At 35.7% G+C, this 18,567-nt stretch overlaps 2 protein-coding genes across 2 annotated transcripts; one reads left to right on the forward strand and one right to left on the reverse strand.

Annotated features, from left to right (window-relative positions):
* Nucleotides 1–4,447: 4,447 nt before the first annotated feature.
* On the forward strand, nt 4,448–9,131 carry LOC107584903 (glycerol-3-phosphate dehydrogenase [NAD(+)], cytoplasmic-like). The gene is made up of 6 exons (XM_016271674.1): nt 4,448–4,491; nt 5,869–6,046; nt 7,940–8,080; nt 8,413–8,551; nt 8,644–8,756; nt 9,102–9,131. Exons 1-6 carry the CDS (start codon nt 4,448–4,450, stop codon nt 9,129–9,131), a joined length of 645 nt encoding a protein of 214 aa, XP_016127160.1.
* Nucleotides 9,132–11,679: 2,548 nt separating this feature from the next.
* On the reverse strand, nt 11,680–17,103 carry LOC107584904 (ribonuclease inhibitor-like). Its single transcript, XM_016271675.1, has 8 exons — nt 17,069–17,103; nt 15,631–15,792; nt 14,754–14,918; nt 14,490–14,657; nt 13,737–13,910; nt 12,717–12,890; nt 12,431–12,598; nt 11,680–11,925 (listed from the first exon to the last, which is right to left on the reverse strand). Exons 1-8 carry the CDS (start codon nt 17,101–17,103, stop codon nt 11,856–11,858), a joined length of 1,116 nt encoding a protein of 371 aa, XP_016127161.1. The 3' UTR covers nt 11,680–11,855.
* Nucleotides 17,104–18,567: the final 1,464 nt, after the last annotated feature.

Here is an 18,567-nt window from a genome sequence, read left to right on the forward strand (position 1 = left end):
TTTCTTCATCAGAACAGATTTGGAGAAATGTAGCATTCCATCACTTGCTCACCAAAGGTCTCTGCAGTGAATGGGTGCCGTCAGAATGAGAGCCTGAACAGCTGATAAATACATCACAAGAATCCACACCACTCCAGTCCATCAATTAACGTCTTGAGAAGTGAAAAGCTGTGTGTTTAAAAGAAACAAATCCATCATTACGCTTCTGGCTAAAAGTCCTCTATTCATAATATTGCTTTTTCCAGTGAAAAAGTGGTGTTGTCTGAATCAGGAGAGAAATATGCAACGATCAAGCTCCGTTTCCAAGCCAAAACAGGTCTAAACAAATATGTCAGTGGATTTTGATGCGAGAGACAACAGGGGATGAACTTCTTCACTGAAGTAAGCATTATTAAGGACTTATGGACCGATATTTTGGCTAGTTTAAAGTTATAAAGACTTAATGATGGATTTGTTTCTTATAAACACTCAGCTTTTGCTTCACAAGATGTTAATTAATGGACTGGAGTGGTGTGGATTACTTGTAGATTATTGTGATGCTTTTATCAGCTTTTATGGACTCTCATTCTGACGGCACCCATTCACTGATGAGCAAGTGATGCTAAATGCTAAATTTCTCTCTTTAAATTTAAATGAAAAAAACAAACTCATCTACATCTTGGATGGCCTGAGTGTGAGTACATTTTCAGCTGATTTTCATTTTTAGGTGAACTGTTTCTTGAAGGCCTGTGGGTGCTATATGATATGAGCATGATATAATTGGCCCAGATCAGAGAGAGACTAACCCTAGAAATTCCCAGGGGTGCATGTGAGCTCTCCTAGGCTTCTGTCTGCAGTGTCATGTTTGTTTCGGGAGCTGGGATGTGTGTGCATGTCTGTATATGTGTCAGTTAAAGTTGTGTGCCATTGCTGTGTGTTTGCAAGCTCGACTGAAAGTGCATGGATGTGTTTGTCTGTTTGTAAGTGTGTCTTTGTGCATGTACATATTATGATCATTTCTGGAATGGATGAGGAAAAGTTTGAGCAACAGGGTGTCAGATATTTTTAAACAGAGGAAATGAAGTATCTTTAAGTCTGTGATGCATTAGAATGATGTGTCAAATGGCAGCAGATAGTACACAGTGATTTGTTGTGGAATATGGCAGCTCATGAATATTTTTTCATGTCTGATTTACATTTTAGACACCATATTAATCTCATATACAGCAGAATTTGGTCTGATTTCTTTTCAGAAAAACCACACAATTTTCAGTATTTCCTACAAAATAAAGATTGTCAAATATCAACAGTATTAATATATAAATCAAACTTTGATACATTTCTGTATTATTTTGATGTTTATCATGTGGCTGTAATAAAATATGATTTTTTTTAATGAATAAACATGCATAAAATGATTGTCCTGTTTACCTGCCTGCCTGGAATATTTCTGTGTGTGTGTGTCTGTACAAATTAAGATGTAATGTTGTGCAAAGCAATGTTGCTATTGATAACTAAAACGACAAAAAATCGTTTTCTGAAATAAAATAAGATATAAATATTGGATTAAAAATTTAAACTAAATAACAATATTATTTAAAATAATAAATATTTAACTAAATAACAAAGATTTCAACATTTTCGAAAACAAACTAAAATTGAAATGAAAAATAAAACATATATAAAATAAAAGTTAATTAATATTTTGAATTGTTATATAAAATCAATTCAAAATATGAATGAATACTAAATAAATAATCCTAAAATAACAAAGGTTTTAACTCTCCAAAAAAAAATCCATAAGCTATTTTTGAATTGAGGAATTCCTATCATTTCTCCCATGGAACTTTGACCTTTCACCCCTGAGAACTGTTCTGGTATTCCATTTATTAAACAGAGGATTCCATTGTTCAAAGGGCATTTTGCTATCTTAAGCTACTCAGTTCCTTTGCAAAATTCCTGTTCTGATGAATCAGTTGATCTTTTACTTCCATGTGTGGCTGAATCTCACAAAAATGTCAAAAGATTAAAAAGAAAAACAAAATTACATTTTGCATAAAGCATATTTGTAGGACCATTACAATGTATCACAGTTCCCGTTCGTGACAGGTCTTCTTTATAGCCTACTTCCCATTCCACTTTAGAACTTTTTGATTGCTCATGTTATAATTACAAGCTTTACAGTCAGTCCTTAAGCTAGTAGACAAATCTAGAATTGTACTCTAACAATGAGTTGTTTTGCTGAGTGTCAAGTTACAGTTTGGCTTTGTGTCATTATGTCCCACTGAGACTAAAGTGTCAATGCATAATATTATGAATGATTATGAAAACTTGTCATGTACATAGCCTACTGTATTTATTGACACTCAACTTTTTACTCGCACATATATAATTATTGTAAAAGTTAAGCTTTAGTAATGAAGTAGGCTAAGTTACTCACCCCTTCTCTTTAAAGTGGTCATATGATGCGATTTCAATTTTTTTCTTTCTCTTTGGAGTGTTACAAGCTCTTGGTGCATAAAGAAGATCTGTAAAGTTGCAAAGACTAAAGTCTCAAATCCAAAGAGATATTCTTTATAAAAGTTAAGCGTCAACCACACCTACCTAAAACGGCTCGTTCTAACACGCCCCCACATGTCTACCTCACTATGTGGGAAGATTTGCATAACGCCGCCCAAATGTTCACACAAAGAAAGAAGGCGTAACTTTGATTCTCGCTGTAGTATTGTTGTTGCCCTGTGTTTCGTTGTGAAAGTGAAACTACTTTGTTTGGTCTTCCAAAAGAGGACGATATCCGCTTCATCATGCCTAGAGCTGATCCGTGCTGGTCGCTGAGGGAATACATCAACTTAGTGCTGTGGATCGCCGGATCGGCTTTCACCGTTTTCACCGCTCCTTCGACGGATCCGCCATTCTCTATCCCGCCGCCTCGGCTCACTCTTGCCCGACCTCAGCTCACGCTAAGCCGGGGCTTTCGCTCATGCTAGGCCACTGTGTTTTTCGTTGTGAAAGCGAAACTACTTTGTTTGGTCTTCCAAAAAAGGACGATATCGCTTTCCGATAGCTGATCCGTGCTGGTCGCTGAGGAAATACATCAATTTAGTGCTGTGGATTGCCGGCACATTTTATGGAGGACTGTTTACTGATCCTGGGAGAGTAACGTTTGACTAAAATGCCGGCAGTTCTGACTCACGTAAGTACGTTTTCATTTAAAGGATTTGCCACTGATGATTCAAACACGAGTTTTGAGCAGTGTAGAGTAGGGCTTGTTGTTTGTCATTTCTCCAATCACAAATGCAGACATGGTTTTATGTTTACGCGGCGCAATGCAACGCAACGCGTAAAACGACAGTATAAGTCATTATAATCAGTAATTATGTCCCCACTGGATGCAACAAATGCCTCGTTTGTAATGGGTTTTCATGTTTTTGTGTCGTTGCTCCAGCCGGACACGGCATCAACACAGTATGGTGAGGGACGTAACATTTCCGTCATGCGCTTGAGGTACTCGGCAAATCACAACGCACTGGATAGCTGGCCAATCAGAGCACGCCTCGCTTTTTCAGACCGATGAGTTTTGTAAAAATCGACGCGTTTCAGAAGGCGGGGCATAGAGGAGAAACAATAATGTACAGTATGTGGAAAATAATGTGTTTTTTTAACTTTAAACCGCTTAAACACATTTCATCACACTAAATACACAAAATAATGTTCTTTTTAGCAGCATCATATGACCCCTTTAAAGGATTTGCCACTGATGATTCAAACGCGAGTTTTGAGCAGTGTAGAGTAGCACTTGTTGTTTGTCATTTCTCTGATCACAAATGCAGACATGGTTTTATGTTTACGCGGCACAATGCAACGCAGCATGTAAAAGGACAGTATAAGTCATTATAATCCGTAATTATGTCCTCACTGGATGCAACAAATGCCTCGTTTGTAATGGGTTTTATTGGTTTTGTCGTCGTGCCAGGACAGGGCACCACAGTATGGTAAGGGGCGTAACATTTCCATCACACCTTGAGGTATTCAGCCAATCATAATGCACTAGATAGCTGGCCAATCACAGCACACCTCGCTTTTCAGACCGATGAGCTTTGTAAAAATCGACGCGTTTCAGAAAGTCGAGGCATAGAGTAGAAACAATAATATACAGTAGGTGGAAAATAATGTTTTTTGAACCTTAAACTGCATAACACATTTCATTACACCAAATAATGTTCTTTTTAGCAACATTATATGACCCCTTTAACATCAAAATGAATCATTTGCTTTGAGATTCCGTAATCACGCCCACCAGTTAATAATAGGCGGAGTCAACGGAGTTTTCTACCTCTGAGTGGCCAATAGAGTCCGGGGGCGTAGCTTCACTGACAACACTCAAGTGTACGCTCACTGCGCGGCGGTTTGATTGACAGATCAGAGTGATTGTAATTCAGCGAAGGATCCGGTGAAGATTTACATCGCAATGTCAAGTCCAAAAAGAGTTTGCATCGTCGGCTTTGGGAACTGGTAAAATATATATTTATATATTTTTTTCTTTTACAAATGACTGTTGGAGCTGTAGGGATTTAGGATCATATGACAGCATAAGACAAATGAATCACATGCTATAAACAAGTATAGGGTTTTGACATTTGAAAGGGCATAACAGCAGACATATTAATAGGGATAATACTGATACACACAATGTCGTTTTTGTTACATAATATGAGATCCATTTAAGAAGTTCTGTTCAACAGCTGTGAATGTGCTTTTGGACAAACTTGAATACTAGCCTATGTAGCGAATTTAGCTCACAACAGGAAATATGAATAATTAACCATAACTAGTTATAATTAACTATTCATATTTTAGATCCGCTGTAGATATTTAGCTGACCACTCAGGGTCAACTGTCTTATCAATTCTAAGAACGTTAACTTCCTGGTTAAGGGAAATAACTTTCTTACTGTACAATTCTACAAAAGCTTGTAGCGTAAATCTGCATGATTAGTGACTCCGGTTATGAGCAAACAATGAACACGTCAAGCGTGATACAAGTAAAGTTATCACTGTTTACATGAGCCATTTGTAACATTGCTGCAATGCAAAACAAGTAGGACACATGTTCCAGTCAGTCACACTGGTTAGGTTCAGTAGTTATGTTCCATAAGTTTTAACTAACCAACGTACAGCCGTCTGGACACATTTGTGGTTCAGTGTCCATTTCTAATGCACTTGAAATGTACTGACAGCTGCAGAAATGTGTATTATATCCTACTTTCAATGCATGAAAAAAATATGCACTTTAGAATTTATGACTTTTCCTTAAGCTTTTTAAATAATGTACACATTCATATAGACATATTTATTGTAAAAATGACTGCTGTTGATAATTGTGAGGCTTGCATGAGCTTGAATCTTTGAAATGGGCTACTGTTCCTTTAAAACCACCTGTTTATGGTCACACTAAACAAGATTCCAAAAGTAGTGTATACAGTATATAACAACAATACAAGTTTGTGTTTATATGTCCAGTTAAGAGAGTCATATTGGATTTTTACAAACTCTCTAAATGCATATACAGTGAAAATGTTTAGTTTAATCTAAACTCAGTGTTTACACACATTACCAACCCAAAATAGTTTATGTTCCCAAACAATAATGCAAAATATTTCTGGGTATTTTGCACTACAGTGATCCTTGTGTGGGATCAAACCTAAACCAAACCTGAAACTATTTAACCCCCACTTTACTACAGCAGATCTTACACAACAGGCTTTGATCACTATCATCACTAAGTCTTTAGTTACTTTTCACCCTACAGTACAGTGTTCACTCACAATATTGTAATATTGCATGCAACCTTTCACACAATTCACTTTCTCTCTTGCTCTCATGTCCGCAGGGGTTCTGCTATTGCTAAGATAGTTGGCACAAATGCAAGGAATAACTCAAAGTTTGACTCCACGGTTAACATGTGGGTGTTTGAAGAGACGGTGAACGGACGTAAGCTCACGGAGATCATAAACACAGACCATGAGAACGTCAAGTATTTGCTTGGACACAAGCTTGCGGAGAATGTTGTAAGAAACTTCATAATTTAATCATATAATTTATTATATATATAAATAAAATGTATTAATAGTAACTTGTTTTACTTGAATACTTATATAATAAAATGAATAAATGTTGTAAGAAACTATATATTTTAATAAATGAAAGTTTAAAATCCTAATATTCATATTTTTAATGTAGCAGAAATGTATAAATGCATATATACTGTATATACACACATACATATTACATTATTATATATTGCTATTTTAATATAATAAAAATCTATAAAAAATAGAAACTTTGTATTTTAATAAATTAAAGTTAAAATTCTAATCATATATTTTGAAACAAATATGGATTTTTTCCCCCATAAAATATATAATAAAAAAAAAATAATAATAATAATAATAATACAGAGAGAATATTACATTGTTTTATTATATAAAAATTATTACATATTATTTTAATATAATAAATTATATAATGAAATAGTATATTGTATTATAAAAATAAAGTCACTAGTTTTACTTGAAAACGTACATAGTTTATTATATACATAAAAAATAAAATAATATTTATAATATACAATTAATATAATAAATAATATAATAAAATATTGTAATATATTGTATTATAAAAACCAAAATATAGTCACTTGATTTACCCTGTTTATATATATATATATGTGTGTGTGTGTGTGTGTGTGTGTGCAATAATAAAAGCTATTTGTTTTACTTGCATATATATCCTCCTGACTACCAGCTATGGAGTTTTGTCCACTGTAGAGGACATAGTTTTAGCGATTTCTCTGAGACGTTACATGTCACACTTTTTCACTTCTGGATGTCCTGTACAGAGCACATTCAGGGCTTTCCAGAGATACCAAATGATTGGATGTTTCACCGTGATCACTCCCTCTCCTTGGTCTTTAAAAATGGCTGACATTCATTTAGTGATAAAATGTAACACCATAATGGAAATATGGTAATATTTTGTAATTATAATTTAAATCTGACTAATTGACAAATTGTTTGTCATAAATCAACATCTCAGAAAAATGATATGGGGTTTCAAATCAAAATATGACCTTCTGTTATGAAACAGGACATCAATTTCATACATGTCCACTGTCGAGGACACCGGGACTTAAAGCATGTTTATTACACATTTTGGAAAACACAACAAATGAATAGAGAAAAAAATTATAGATCAATATTCCTATTAAATATGAGATATTATGAAAATCTTGCTAATTATTACTCCCATTATTGCACTTATTTGTTCATTCTATGTTGCCCCCAAAAACACATTAATATGCAAATTAGATACAGTTTATAGATACATTGTATATAATGGAAAAACTCGTTTATGGCCATTTTACACACATTTGCATGAAGAAAAATATCTTTCATAACATAGTTGAGAATCATCTTATGAGAGACCGTTATAACAGCAAATAATTACTATACAGGAAGCTAACACTTGCTGCTTTGCTTTGCAAAGGAAACCATCTATTTCCACTCAAGCAACTGATAAGAAGCTGGCGAAGCTGCATGTGGTTTCTCCATCATTATGACCTGTGGTCCAAATAGTTGAGAGTCAGCCAAATCCTTCAGCCTAACTAGGTTCACTAGAGGACTGGGCTAGAGGCCTAGAAAACCATTAACAGATGCAACAGAGACACTGAACGGTAACCAAAATGATTTATTTGTGAACAAAGTGGTTTTGGCTTGACGTGGACCCAAACTCTGCCAAAATAAAACAATAAATAAATCAGCCAATATGTCAGTCACATAAAACAGAGCACTGTAGGTGTAACCAATCATATAGTGAATATGTTTCTCCAGGTTTCATCATTCAGTATCAAACAGATTCTTCTGTCTATTCCACTCTCGTTCTCCTCTCTCTCTCGCTCACAGGTGGCGGTGCCAGATCTGCTCGATGCTGCCAAGAGCGCTGAAATTCTGCTCTTTGTGATTCCACATCAGTTCATCGGTCGTGTTTGTGACACCATGAAGGGCAAAATCAATCCGGATGCGCTGGGAATGTCACTCATCAAGGTCCCGTACACCAGGGATCCTCAAATCTGGCCCACGGGATCCACTTTCCTGCAGAGTGTAGCTCTAACCCTAATCAAACACACCTGAGCATGCTAATCAATGTCTTCAGGATCATTAGAAAAACACAGGTAGGTGAGTTTGAGTAGGGTTGGAGCTAAACTCTGTAGCGCATTGGCCCTCCAGGGCAAGATTTGAGGAACCCTGCCGTACACTCATATGCACTGTGTGCCATTTCCTCAGCAGTCTTACATTAAGGGAAAAGTTGCTAAGATCACAAGACTGTCACATTTGACACCAATAGCTAGCGATGACTCTGCATATGGTTGGTTTAGGGGGTGGATGAAGGACCGGACGGACTGAAGCTGATCTCTGAGGTTATTCACGAGAAGCTGGGCATCAAGATGAGCGTGTTGATGGGAGCAAATATCGCCAATGAGGCGGCGGATGAGAAATTCTGTGAAACCACCATTGGTGAGGCTGATGAAAAGCAACGAGAATATGTTAGAGAAGTCATATTTTTGTTTTGGGGGATTATATGCATTTGTGTGTTTCATGTTTGTAAGGCTGCAGAGATCAAGCTCAGGGGGCGCTGCTTAAGGAACTCATGCAGACACATCACTTCCGGGTCACGGTCGTACAGGAAGCAGATGTGGTTGAGATCTGTGGCGCTCTGAAGGTTTGCTTAATCACACTTCTCCATTTACACCTCATAACATCAAAGGAATTAGCAGTAGTGATGCAAAGTCCGATTCATTTCTGCGAACCGGTTCTTTTCGGACAGATCGGCTTATTGAACCGGTTCAAAAAGCCGGTTCATCGGTTCCTGACGTCATCAAGCAACAACGTCTCTACACACTTCTTTTCTAACAACTCAATGCAATGTTATATCAATGAAAAATTCAAATAAGTAATTTGTGTCAACACATATTGAAACATTAAAAAAATAAAGATATTTGTGTGAAAGCATATTGCTGATTATTGCCATATAATTCACTTAAGTTAATGGTGTTTGTGGTCACAGTTTCATTCGCTGATCCTCAGATATGACTGACTGACCAATATTGACTAGCCTACAACTCGGATAAGATTCCTAAAAGTGTCACACCTACAGCACACATTACAAACATTAATGCACAAACGCGGACATGTTCTACATGTCTACAGTATAAAGAATGAATAAACCAGTCTTATAAAACTCCTTGATTTCGCTTAAGCAAATTTAAATATAATATGCATGCACAAACTATTGTAAAATGTATTCACTCGACAGAAAGGTTTTTTCAGGTTTTAATAAAATGTAAATTAATAACAGTCATAATAAGCATATTTCCAGTACGTGCCTCAGGCTTGCACAGTATCGTCAACTCAATCAGAATCTTCGGTAATCGTCTGCAAACTTCGCCACGGCTCATTCGGTTCTTGTTGAGTCCTCGGTAATCCTCGGCAAACTTAGAATGAATAAACCAGTCTTATAAAACTCCTTGATTTCACTTAAGCAAATTTAAATATAATATGCATGCACGATAAACTACTGTAAAATGTATTTACATCACTCGACAGAAAGGTTTTTTCAGGTTTTAATAAAATGTAAATTAATAACAGTCATAATCAGTGTCACGCATTACAAAGTAACGCGAGTTACGTAATCAGATTACTTTTTTCAAGTAACTAGTAAAGTAACGGATTACTTTTTAATTTACAAGAGAATATCTGAGTTACTTTTTCAAATAAGTAACGCAAGTTACTTTTTTTTCCAATTTATTGATTGACAAAAAAAGATTCAGTATTCCTCAAAATGAATACAAATAGCGCAACTCAGAATATGACGTAAACCTGCAATAATTAAATGTTAAACAACACATATCCTTTATATATTTAATCCCATTCTATTAACCAATGTCTTTGCTTCTGACCTTCGATGATCCAGTTCAACCGTACTAATAAGCACAAATTACTCTAGACAATCATTTGTGTGTCTTTTTTTATTGCTGAAGTGTGTTGAAATTTCTTCTTCTGTATTCTACTGTACGGACGTAAATGTACTTTCCCTTCAGCCTGAGGCTTATTCATTTCACTTTTGGTGTGAAAAGGCTTTTATATTTGCCAAAAATATAACTTTTTTTATTTTAAAAGCAAACAAGCATGCCCTGTCCAGATTTAAAAAGTAACGTAACGCATTACTTTCCATAAAAAGTAACTAAGTAACGTAATTAGTTACTTTTTCATGGAGTAACGCAATATTGTAATGCATTACTTTTAAAAGTAACTTTCCCCAACACTGGTCATAATACGCATATTAGTACGCGCCTCAGGCTTGCACAGTATCGTCAACTCAATCAGAATCTTCGATAATCCTCGGCAAACTTCGCCAATTGGTTGAATCGGCTCAATTTGGTTCTTTTTGAGTTGGACGTGGTACTTCGGGCTGTGCGTCCTGCGTCATCAACCCTGAACTAAAGTTCGATTCAGTTCGAATTTGTGAACCGGCTCGACCGGTTACTTCCTGAGAACCGGCTCAAAAGAACAATTTGTTCAAGAACCTAGCATCACTAATTAGCAGTGCATATGTAAAACAATTCATATCCAGCATGTTTAACAGTTCAATCGATTTTTAGGTTGGCATGCAATGTTTACGCACATTAACTGAATTGTTTTATCAACAGCAGTAATATAGTAATACAGTGAATTAACATTTCTCTTTTGTTGTAAATAAAGTAGGTTAGTACTTTAAGCATGATATACATGTATAAACACATAACAATGAAACCAAGAGGTCTATACAGTTGCACCTCTAAATTAGCAGTTTTGTTATTATTATTTAAATCATTCTAAAGTAACACTACCACTAACAAATTTGTGTTGTCAAATGACTTGAAAAGTGTGCTCATGTTGTCTTTAAAGTAAATTCCAGTTGGTTTGATGTTGTAGCAAATGCAGTGATTTTGACACTTTTGTTCAGTGTATGAGATCTGTTACGAGGGTCGGCCTGTTACAGAGTTCATCCACTGCTTGCAGAACCATCCAGAACATCAGTGAAAGAAGGACGAAGCTGCAATACTGAGTATGTGTGAGTGTTTGTGTGCAGTATGCATGTGAGCCCTGCTGAACTCATTTTTAATGAATCTGTCCTTCAGCGCTGTACTTTCAGCCACTTTATTCTGAAGAAAAGCCACAAATGCCAGACTGAGCGCTCCTCTTTAATTGCCACTAAAGCTGTTACCATCCATTCGGAGTGAAACAGTTCACAAAATCACACTAAAATGAATATTTCTCAATATGTAATGTGAAATAAATCACTTTCTATGAGCTATAGCTGTCTAGTTCTTTCAGACAATAAATAGCATTATGAGGGTTGTAGAGTATGTGAAGAACCAGACATGACAGTCTGAATGATTTACAGTAGCTCCAAAAAGTATTTGGACACTTAAGATGAAATTAAAAATGAATGTATATATTATGAAGCAATTTATTCTTCACAACCAGAAAAAATCCTTTTTAATCCTAATTTTTAATAGTATATCTATTGAAAACTGTCAATGTTCTTTTTTTGTGCTATGTTTACTTCAAATAAATATTACTTTATAATACTTGGTTGCAAATGCAAAGACATTCATACTTTTTGGGGCCACTGTATAAAACTGTCTGTAAAAAGGCCATTAGAGGGAGTCACTTTGTCTCTTGGTCTTAAGGAATAAACAGAATAGAATATGCATTAATAATAGCATTTGTTTATACCTGAAGCATGCAACTGTCATCCAACCTGAGATGTGCTTCTCTAATAAACAATATTTTGGCATGTGTCCATCAACTCAAAAACATCTTCACTGAAGTCATTATACCTCAGACTGGAAAAAATATGAGAAAAATAATATGTTATCACATGAAGTACATCAATTTGAGATGTGACACAAGTGCAATTTTTTTTGGCCAAAATAAATGTACAGTAGAAAATGTGTTTTACAGCATAATAAAATATTTTTTTAAATGTAAAATATATTTAGCTTTATTTCAAATGCCAAAACATAATAGAAAATGTACTGCAAAAGGACAAAAGGCACATTTACAACATTAAAATAAATTTTTGGGTTAATACAAAATGTATTTTCCACTGAAAATAAAAAATGGTAAAACAAATAAATAAAAATAACCAAATAGTAAACAAACTGAAAGTAAACTTATTAAATGTTTTAAATATATTATTATTATTTTTTTTTATATATATATATATATATATATATATATTTATATAAATATATTTAAATTGTATGTTATTAATGTATATTTGGCCATTTTTGTATATTTTAAAATGCATTTAAAAACTTTGAAAATATATTTTCAGACTGAACTTACTTTAGCTCGGTCATTAGAGGATGGTCCAGCATTAATTTGACCAATCGTGGTACGGAGGAGTCGGTCATTATGTTGTTCTTTAGAATGAGAGTTGATAAAGTGCTGCTGGCAGCAACAGATTCACATAACTCCTCGACGCAAGTGTCTGTGAGCGACAACATCTCCAGACTGCAGAAACAAGACGAGACAGGCACGATTCAATCATCAGGTGCGGTTTAATTAGTTTCAGCCCATCTCCAATCATGCTAGTTGCTCCTGTGAGCACATGTGTGAGGATTTTACTCACTCCAGGTGCTGTAGTTTGCAGTGTTTGTGTCTCAGCGCCTCCCAAATGTGTTTGACTGCAGTTTCGCCCACATCGTTCAGGCCTACCGAGAGACTGACGAGCTTTGAAACGCCAGACGTCAAAATACTCCCCAGTGCTCGAAACACCTCCTTGGTCAGCTCACATCTACTCATTCTACACCAAAATACACACACTGCTTAGATTTCACATAATCAACTACCAAGAACTACCAAACACAGAACCTCGTGTCAGATCGAGTGTCTTGTCTAGGGGAGACACTGAATCCTAAGGGACAAGTCAGTTGAATAATACACATATGGGGCCACCAAGGGGAGCCACAACATATGGGGCACTAACCCATAATGAGAGTTCACTCAAGGGATACTATTACGGTGGCCGAGAAGTGCAAAACAAATCACAATTCTGAAAACAAAATAACAAATTACAAATGCAAATGCAAGTCTAAAAAACTAAATAACAATTCAGAAAACATTATAACAAGTCAGAAAACACAACGACAAATCAGACAAACCGGAAGAGGTAGGTATAGTTTGAGACAGCGCCATTGGTTTGGGATTACGCACCGCATTTTGTTTTTTAGACTTGCTTTTGCATTTGTAATTTGTTATTTTGTTTTCAGAATTGTGATTTGTTTTGCACTTCTCTGCCACCGTATACTATGGATTCTAATAGTGAGTTCCTCCGCCAAACTCAGCCATGTAAAAAGCGCTTAAGTGGTAGAAAGGTAGCCCAGAGTTCATAAAAAAAGAACTGAACCTTTACTGACACTTTTTATCAATATTTTACAATATTATATTTTATTTTACTAAAGGATGCATTATATTGATTTCTTTCAACAAAAAACAATCCTAGTCATCCCAAATTTTAGAGTATTTTCTACTGATCCAACCCAGGAAAAATAACATTAACCAATAATATCATAACCTAACATGCCTCAATTCTGCCCTCCTCACATGATCATCATTAATGTGTTTAAAAACAGCTCATTTACATACATACTCCAGTATTTCCAGTGTGCATTTAGGAGTCATCAGCACTTCACATATCTGCATCGCTCCTGATTGGCCAAGATCATTTACGGACAGATCCAGCTCAGTCAGACGGCAGTTTTCTGATTGGAGGGCAGCTGCTAGAGAGGAGCAGCAGGAGCCAGTCAACTCACAGTCAGACACACTGTAATTAAAACAATAAAACACATGATCAATCATACAAAAATCCCATAACTAATCAGTATTTCAATAAACAGGCTTTACACAAATGGCTATTAGTAGATTCAAATAAGTGCAGTTAACCTCTTGAATTCTGTAGACAATTGCAACCATCTCAAACTTATATATATAATTTATTTGTTTTTTGAACGCAATTAATACTTTTATTCAGCAAGGATGGATTAAATTGATCAAAAGTGACAGTAAAGACCTTTATAATGTTACAAAAGATTTATATTTTAAAGAAATGCTGCTCTTTTGAACTTTCTTTTCATCAAAGACTCATGGTTTCTACAAAAATATCAAGCAACACAACTGTTTTCAACATTCTTGAGAATGATTTCTGAAGGATCACGTGACACTGAATACTCGAGTAATGATGCTGACAATTCAGCTTCACATCACAGGAATAAATTATATTTAAATATACATCAAACAGAAAACAGTTGTTTTAAACTATAACAGATATTTGCTTTTCTGAGGTGTTTAGTGGTGGTTTTTAGGCATTTGTGTTGGTCACCTAAACAGAGTATGTGTGTATTACTTCAATGTGTTGAGGCTGCCTTTCTGTAACACTCGTGAGATCAGCTCTATCCCATCATCCATCACTGCGTTCCGGCTCAGGCTTAGCTTCCTCAGCTCTGAAAAGCCGCTGTTCAGAGCTGAAGACAGCGCAGGCATGGATGCCGCCGTCAGTGAGCATAAATCCAGACTGTAGAATACAACAAAACAGCAGTTAACTTACCACATGGCTTTCAATTCTATGTTTCCAAAAAGACTGACTGATATATGAATAGTGCAAGTGTACTTGATTTCTTGTAGTCTGCAGTTTTCCAGGGCACTGCTGAGGTGAATAAGGCCTTGATCCTCCAGATTATTCCCACACAGATTGAGCACACGCAGCCGTGAGCCTCCAGAGAGCATCTGAGCCAGAGCTTCACAATCAGCTGTAGTCAATGAGCATCCACACAAGCTGAACAAAGAGATGACATATTTCAGCAAGTGTTTGAGCAAAAGCAAGCACCGAGAATGATTAGGGTGACCATACGTAATTTTTTTCCTTAGCCAGGATTCACAAATTGCCTAAAATGTCCAGGTTTTGACTTTGTTTACCTACTGTTTTCATACTTACTGATGGTTATGACTGAAAAGTCAATAGTGTGGAAGCACTGTGCATAAAAGACCAATAGTGGCTTGCAAGAGAGCGCGTCAATAGAAAAACAAAGCCAAAACGTGGACATTTTAGGCAATTTAGAAATCCCAGGCCAGGACATGTCTGGGAAAAAGTGGAAGTATGGTCACCTTAAAAATTATTTAACCCAGTGTATCAAAAAAGTACATTATTGTGGCACAGCCACATAAAAGACGAAGGTTTGAGTCACAGTCTCATTCCCAATATGATGCTGTCCTGTCTAATAAGACTGTCCTGTCTTTTATGTACGTATGGACATTTTAGGCAATTTAGAAATCCCAGGCCAGGACATGTCTGGGAAAAAGTGGAAGTATGGTCACCTTAAAAATGATTTAACCCAGTGTATCAAAAAAGTACATTATTGTGGCACAGCCACATAAAAGACGAAGGTTTGAGTCACAGTCTCATTCCCAATATGATGCTGTCCTGTCTAATAAGACTGTCCTGTCTTTTATGTACGTGCGGCTGGCACGTACATAAAAAATAATCTTACTTGAGCGACTCCAGCGTGGAGAGCGTGAGTGCATGGCAGAGGGTTTTGACCGACTCTTTTTTCAGTGTGGAATGTGAAAGATCCAGCGTTATCGTCCGTCCCTCAGCCAGCGCTGTTGACAGGTTGGTGATGGCAGTTAAACTGAGACGACTCTGTGACAGACTGACAGGATAAATGGCATATTAGACCCCACTGACTTAAATTTGTATGGACAAAAAACAGAATATTTTTAATAAATTTGGTATTGTAAGCTTTTTTTTATATTTATAGATTTATTCATCAAGGATGCCTTAAATTGATCAAAAGCGACACTAAAGACATAATGTTACAAAGTTTTCTATTTCAAATAAATGCTGCACTGATGAATTTTATTCATCAAAGAATCCTGAAAAACAAAATGCAACACTGTTTCCACAAAGATATGAAGCAGTACAATGTTTTCAACATTGATAATAATAAGAAATATTTTTTGAGCAGCAAATATTATATATAGCTGTATATATTACAGAATATTAGAATGATTCCTGAAGGATCATGTGACACTGAAGACTGGAGTAATGATGCTGAAAATTCAGCTTTGATCACATGAATAAATTACATTTACATTTTAAAATATATTCAAATAGGCACGTCCTAAGGAAAGCTCATTGTGGGACTGGCTCGTAGTGGCTGAAATTCTGCACCAAGGCTGAATTTCAGGAAAGAGACTTAAGATACAGTACTAGGGACCACTTAGGCCTATATAAAAGCATCTAAAAAGCAGCATGTCATGGGACCTTTAATGTTTTTGTCTCGTCGCTCTGGCCGGACAGGGCTTCACAGTATTGTAGGGGCGTAACATTTCCGTCACACTCTTGAGGTATTCGGCCAAATAGATAGATAGATAGATAGATAGATAGATAGATAGATAGATAGATAGATAGATAGATAGATTTACTGGGGTGGAAGTACACTTCATTCACCAGAATGCATTAATCCTGTTGGATTTCTTTGAGATGCAATGCAGTAAATTAAAAATGTACACTACCGTACTTTCCTGTAGCCCGTGGCCAATTCTATTAGAACTAACTCAAACTAGTAAGCTTATCGTGCTAAACAACAAACAGTCAGAGGTTTCAAAGTCAGAACAGTTTTTGCTCACCATATGAAATCTCGCTCCACATGGCTGCAGATCCCGATATCGTGAGAAACCCTGAGGTTCACGGGCGGCAGAAGAATAGTGCTGGACTGTTTAGTCAGAGAAGAACGAGGAAGTGTTGTGTGTCTTTAATGAAATGAATCGTACTTTGCAAGACCCCGTTATGATAATGAATCCGGACCGAACGATTTCATACTACAAAATGCCAGGTTGTACTTTTAGACACATACATAGTAACACAAAATATCACAGGTGTACAAAAACGACTCTGTTTGAATGTGTGTTTACTGTTTAGACTACCAACGCCGAAGCAAAGAGAAGTTCAACAGCGCCATCTAGGGCCAATTTACATCATAACATTTCTTTCAGTTAATTTATGTTAAAGGGGTCCTATTATGCTCTTTTACAAAGTCTTGATTTTGTTTTGAGGGTGTAGAACATGCTCTCATGCTTGGTGGTTCGAAAACGCATTATTTTTTCACACAAAGCATAATAGGACCCCTTTAAATGTATGCATTTCAGTCCAAAGCGACTTTCATTAGTTCATTCTCTGGGAATCGAATGTATGACCTTGGTGTTGCTAGCTCCATGCTCTAGTTTGAGCTACAGGAACTGTCTTTAACCATTTTTTTACCATTTTCATTTACTTTGTTGGGTTGGGTTTGGTGTTGTTTAACTGTATATTTTCCCTGTTTTTGTTTTGTTTTTTTTGGCTTGGATATGAGGAGTCAGTCAGCCACAGAGAAAGTAGCAAAATTCATTATCTTTCATCATGGTTGTGAATCTGTAAAGGTGTTTGGATAAGTTGTTGCAGTAGCAGTAGCTACTTTCCTTGGAATCTTATCAGGCCTGTTTCTCTCTTTGAAGACAAACTTCACCCCTGTATTAGATTTAGACCGTGGCCTGGGCAAAGCTGTCCAGCCTCTAATCACGGCTCTTCACAGATGATGACAAGAAGCTTCAGATTCTTCAGATGACACTGTGTCACATACACTTTTGTCATTTGAAGCAGTCTTCAGTAATATGCACTTAAAAGCAGAACATATTAATGCTATTTTAGATTTTACACTGCATTAAACAAATGAACTAATCCATAGGTTTTTATTTATACATTTATTTTTACATTATTAATTTCATTTTTCAATTTTCGTCACTTTTAAAATGAATGTTAATAGTTTCAGATTTAAAGTCAGAGTCTGGGACAACTGTAAATCAATAAAGTGTACACATAAAGGACATTTTAAAAGCAGCAAAAATAATTAATGAAGGTATAATAAGTTGACCTCCATATAACAAAAAGAAAAACAATAACGTCAGTTAATTATAATAACACATTGAGGACAAAAAAAATAAGCCCAAAATAATTTTATTTATGAGCAGGTTGTGAAAGAAAAAACGGAATGTAACTTTTTTTATGTAAATATTATTTATTTTCTTCTTTCTGCTAATTGTTCGCTACTAATGTCTTCATTCAGCAGTGACTAGCAGGGATGACATGAAGTGAATGTGTAGACAGTCAGATACTTGCTGTTCATTAGGGTTTATGGGCTGGATGGATGTTTACAGTGGATTATCGTCCAAGCCTGATGGGAAGGAGATTTGTTGAGTTATTACCTGAAATCTTCTTACCTTTCACTTATACCTACTTTTGACCACTTATTTCAGTTAATTCATCATTTATATAATGATAAATATAATAAAGCATTTAAAATAAAATGATTAATACATTGCAATACAAATTAAATGTTTATATAATAATAATAAATGATATATTAATCAATATACTAAAATAATAATAT

The sequence above is a fragment of the Sinocyclocheilus grahami genome, unplaced genomic scaffold (genome assembly GCF_001515645.1).
Source record: "Sinocyclocheilus grahami isolate Dianchi unplaced genomic scaffold, SAMN03320097.WGS_v1.1 scaffold64.1, whole genome shotgun sequence".
NCBI lineage: Eukaryota > Metazoa > Chordata > Actinopteri > Cypriniformes > Cyprinidae > Sinocyclocheilus > Sinocyclocheilus grahami.

What these genes read in the sequence shown, in the direction of transcription:
- LOC107584903 (XM_016271674.1), top strand. Translation starts at nt 4,448, where the DNA reads ATGTCAAGTCCAAAAAGAGTTTGCATCGTCGGCTTTGGGAACTG. An exon ending in ATTCTGTGAAACCACCATTG is followed by an intron (nt 8,552 to 8,643) that starts GTGAGGCTGATG and finishes CATGTTTGTAAG; the next exon opens with GCTGCAGAGATCAAGCTCAG. An exon ending in AGATCTGTGGCGCTCTGAAG is followed by an intron (nt 8,757 to 9,101) that starts GTTTGCTTAATC and finishes TTGTGGTCACAG; the next exon opens with TTTCATTCGCTGATCCTCAG.
- LOC107584904 (XM_016271675.1), bottom strand. Translation starts at nt 17,103, where the DNA reads ATGGCGCTGTTGAACTTCTCTTTGCTTCGGCGTTG. An exon ending in TCCACGCTGGAGTCGCTCAA is followed by an intron (nt 14,919 to 15,630) that starts GTAAGATTATTT and finishes CTCTTTGTTCAG; the next exon opens with CTTGTGTGGATGCTCATTGA. An exon ending in TGCAAACTACAGCACCTGGA is followed by an intron (nt 12,599 to 12,716) that starts GTGAGTAAAATC and finishes TTGTTTCTGCAG; the next exon opens with TCTGGAGATGTTGTCGCTCA.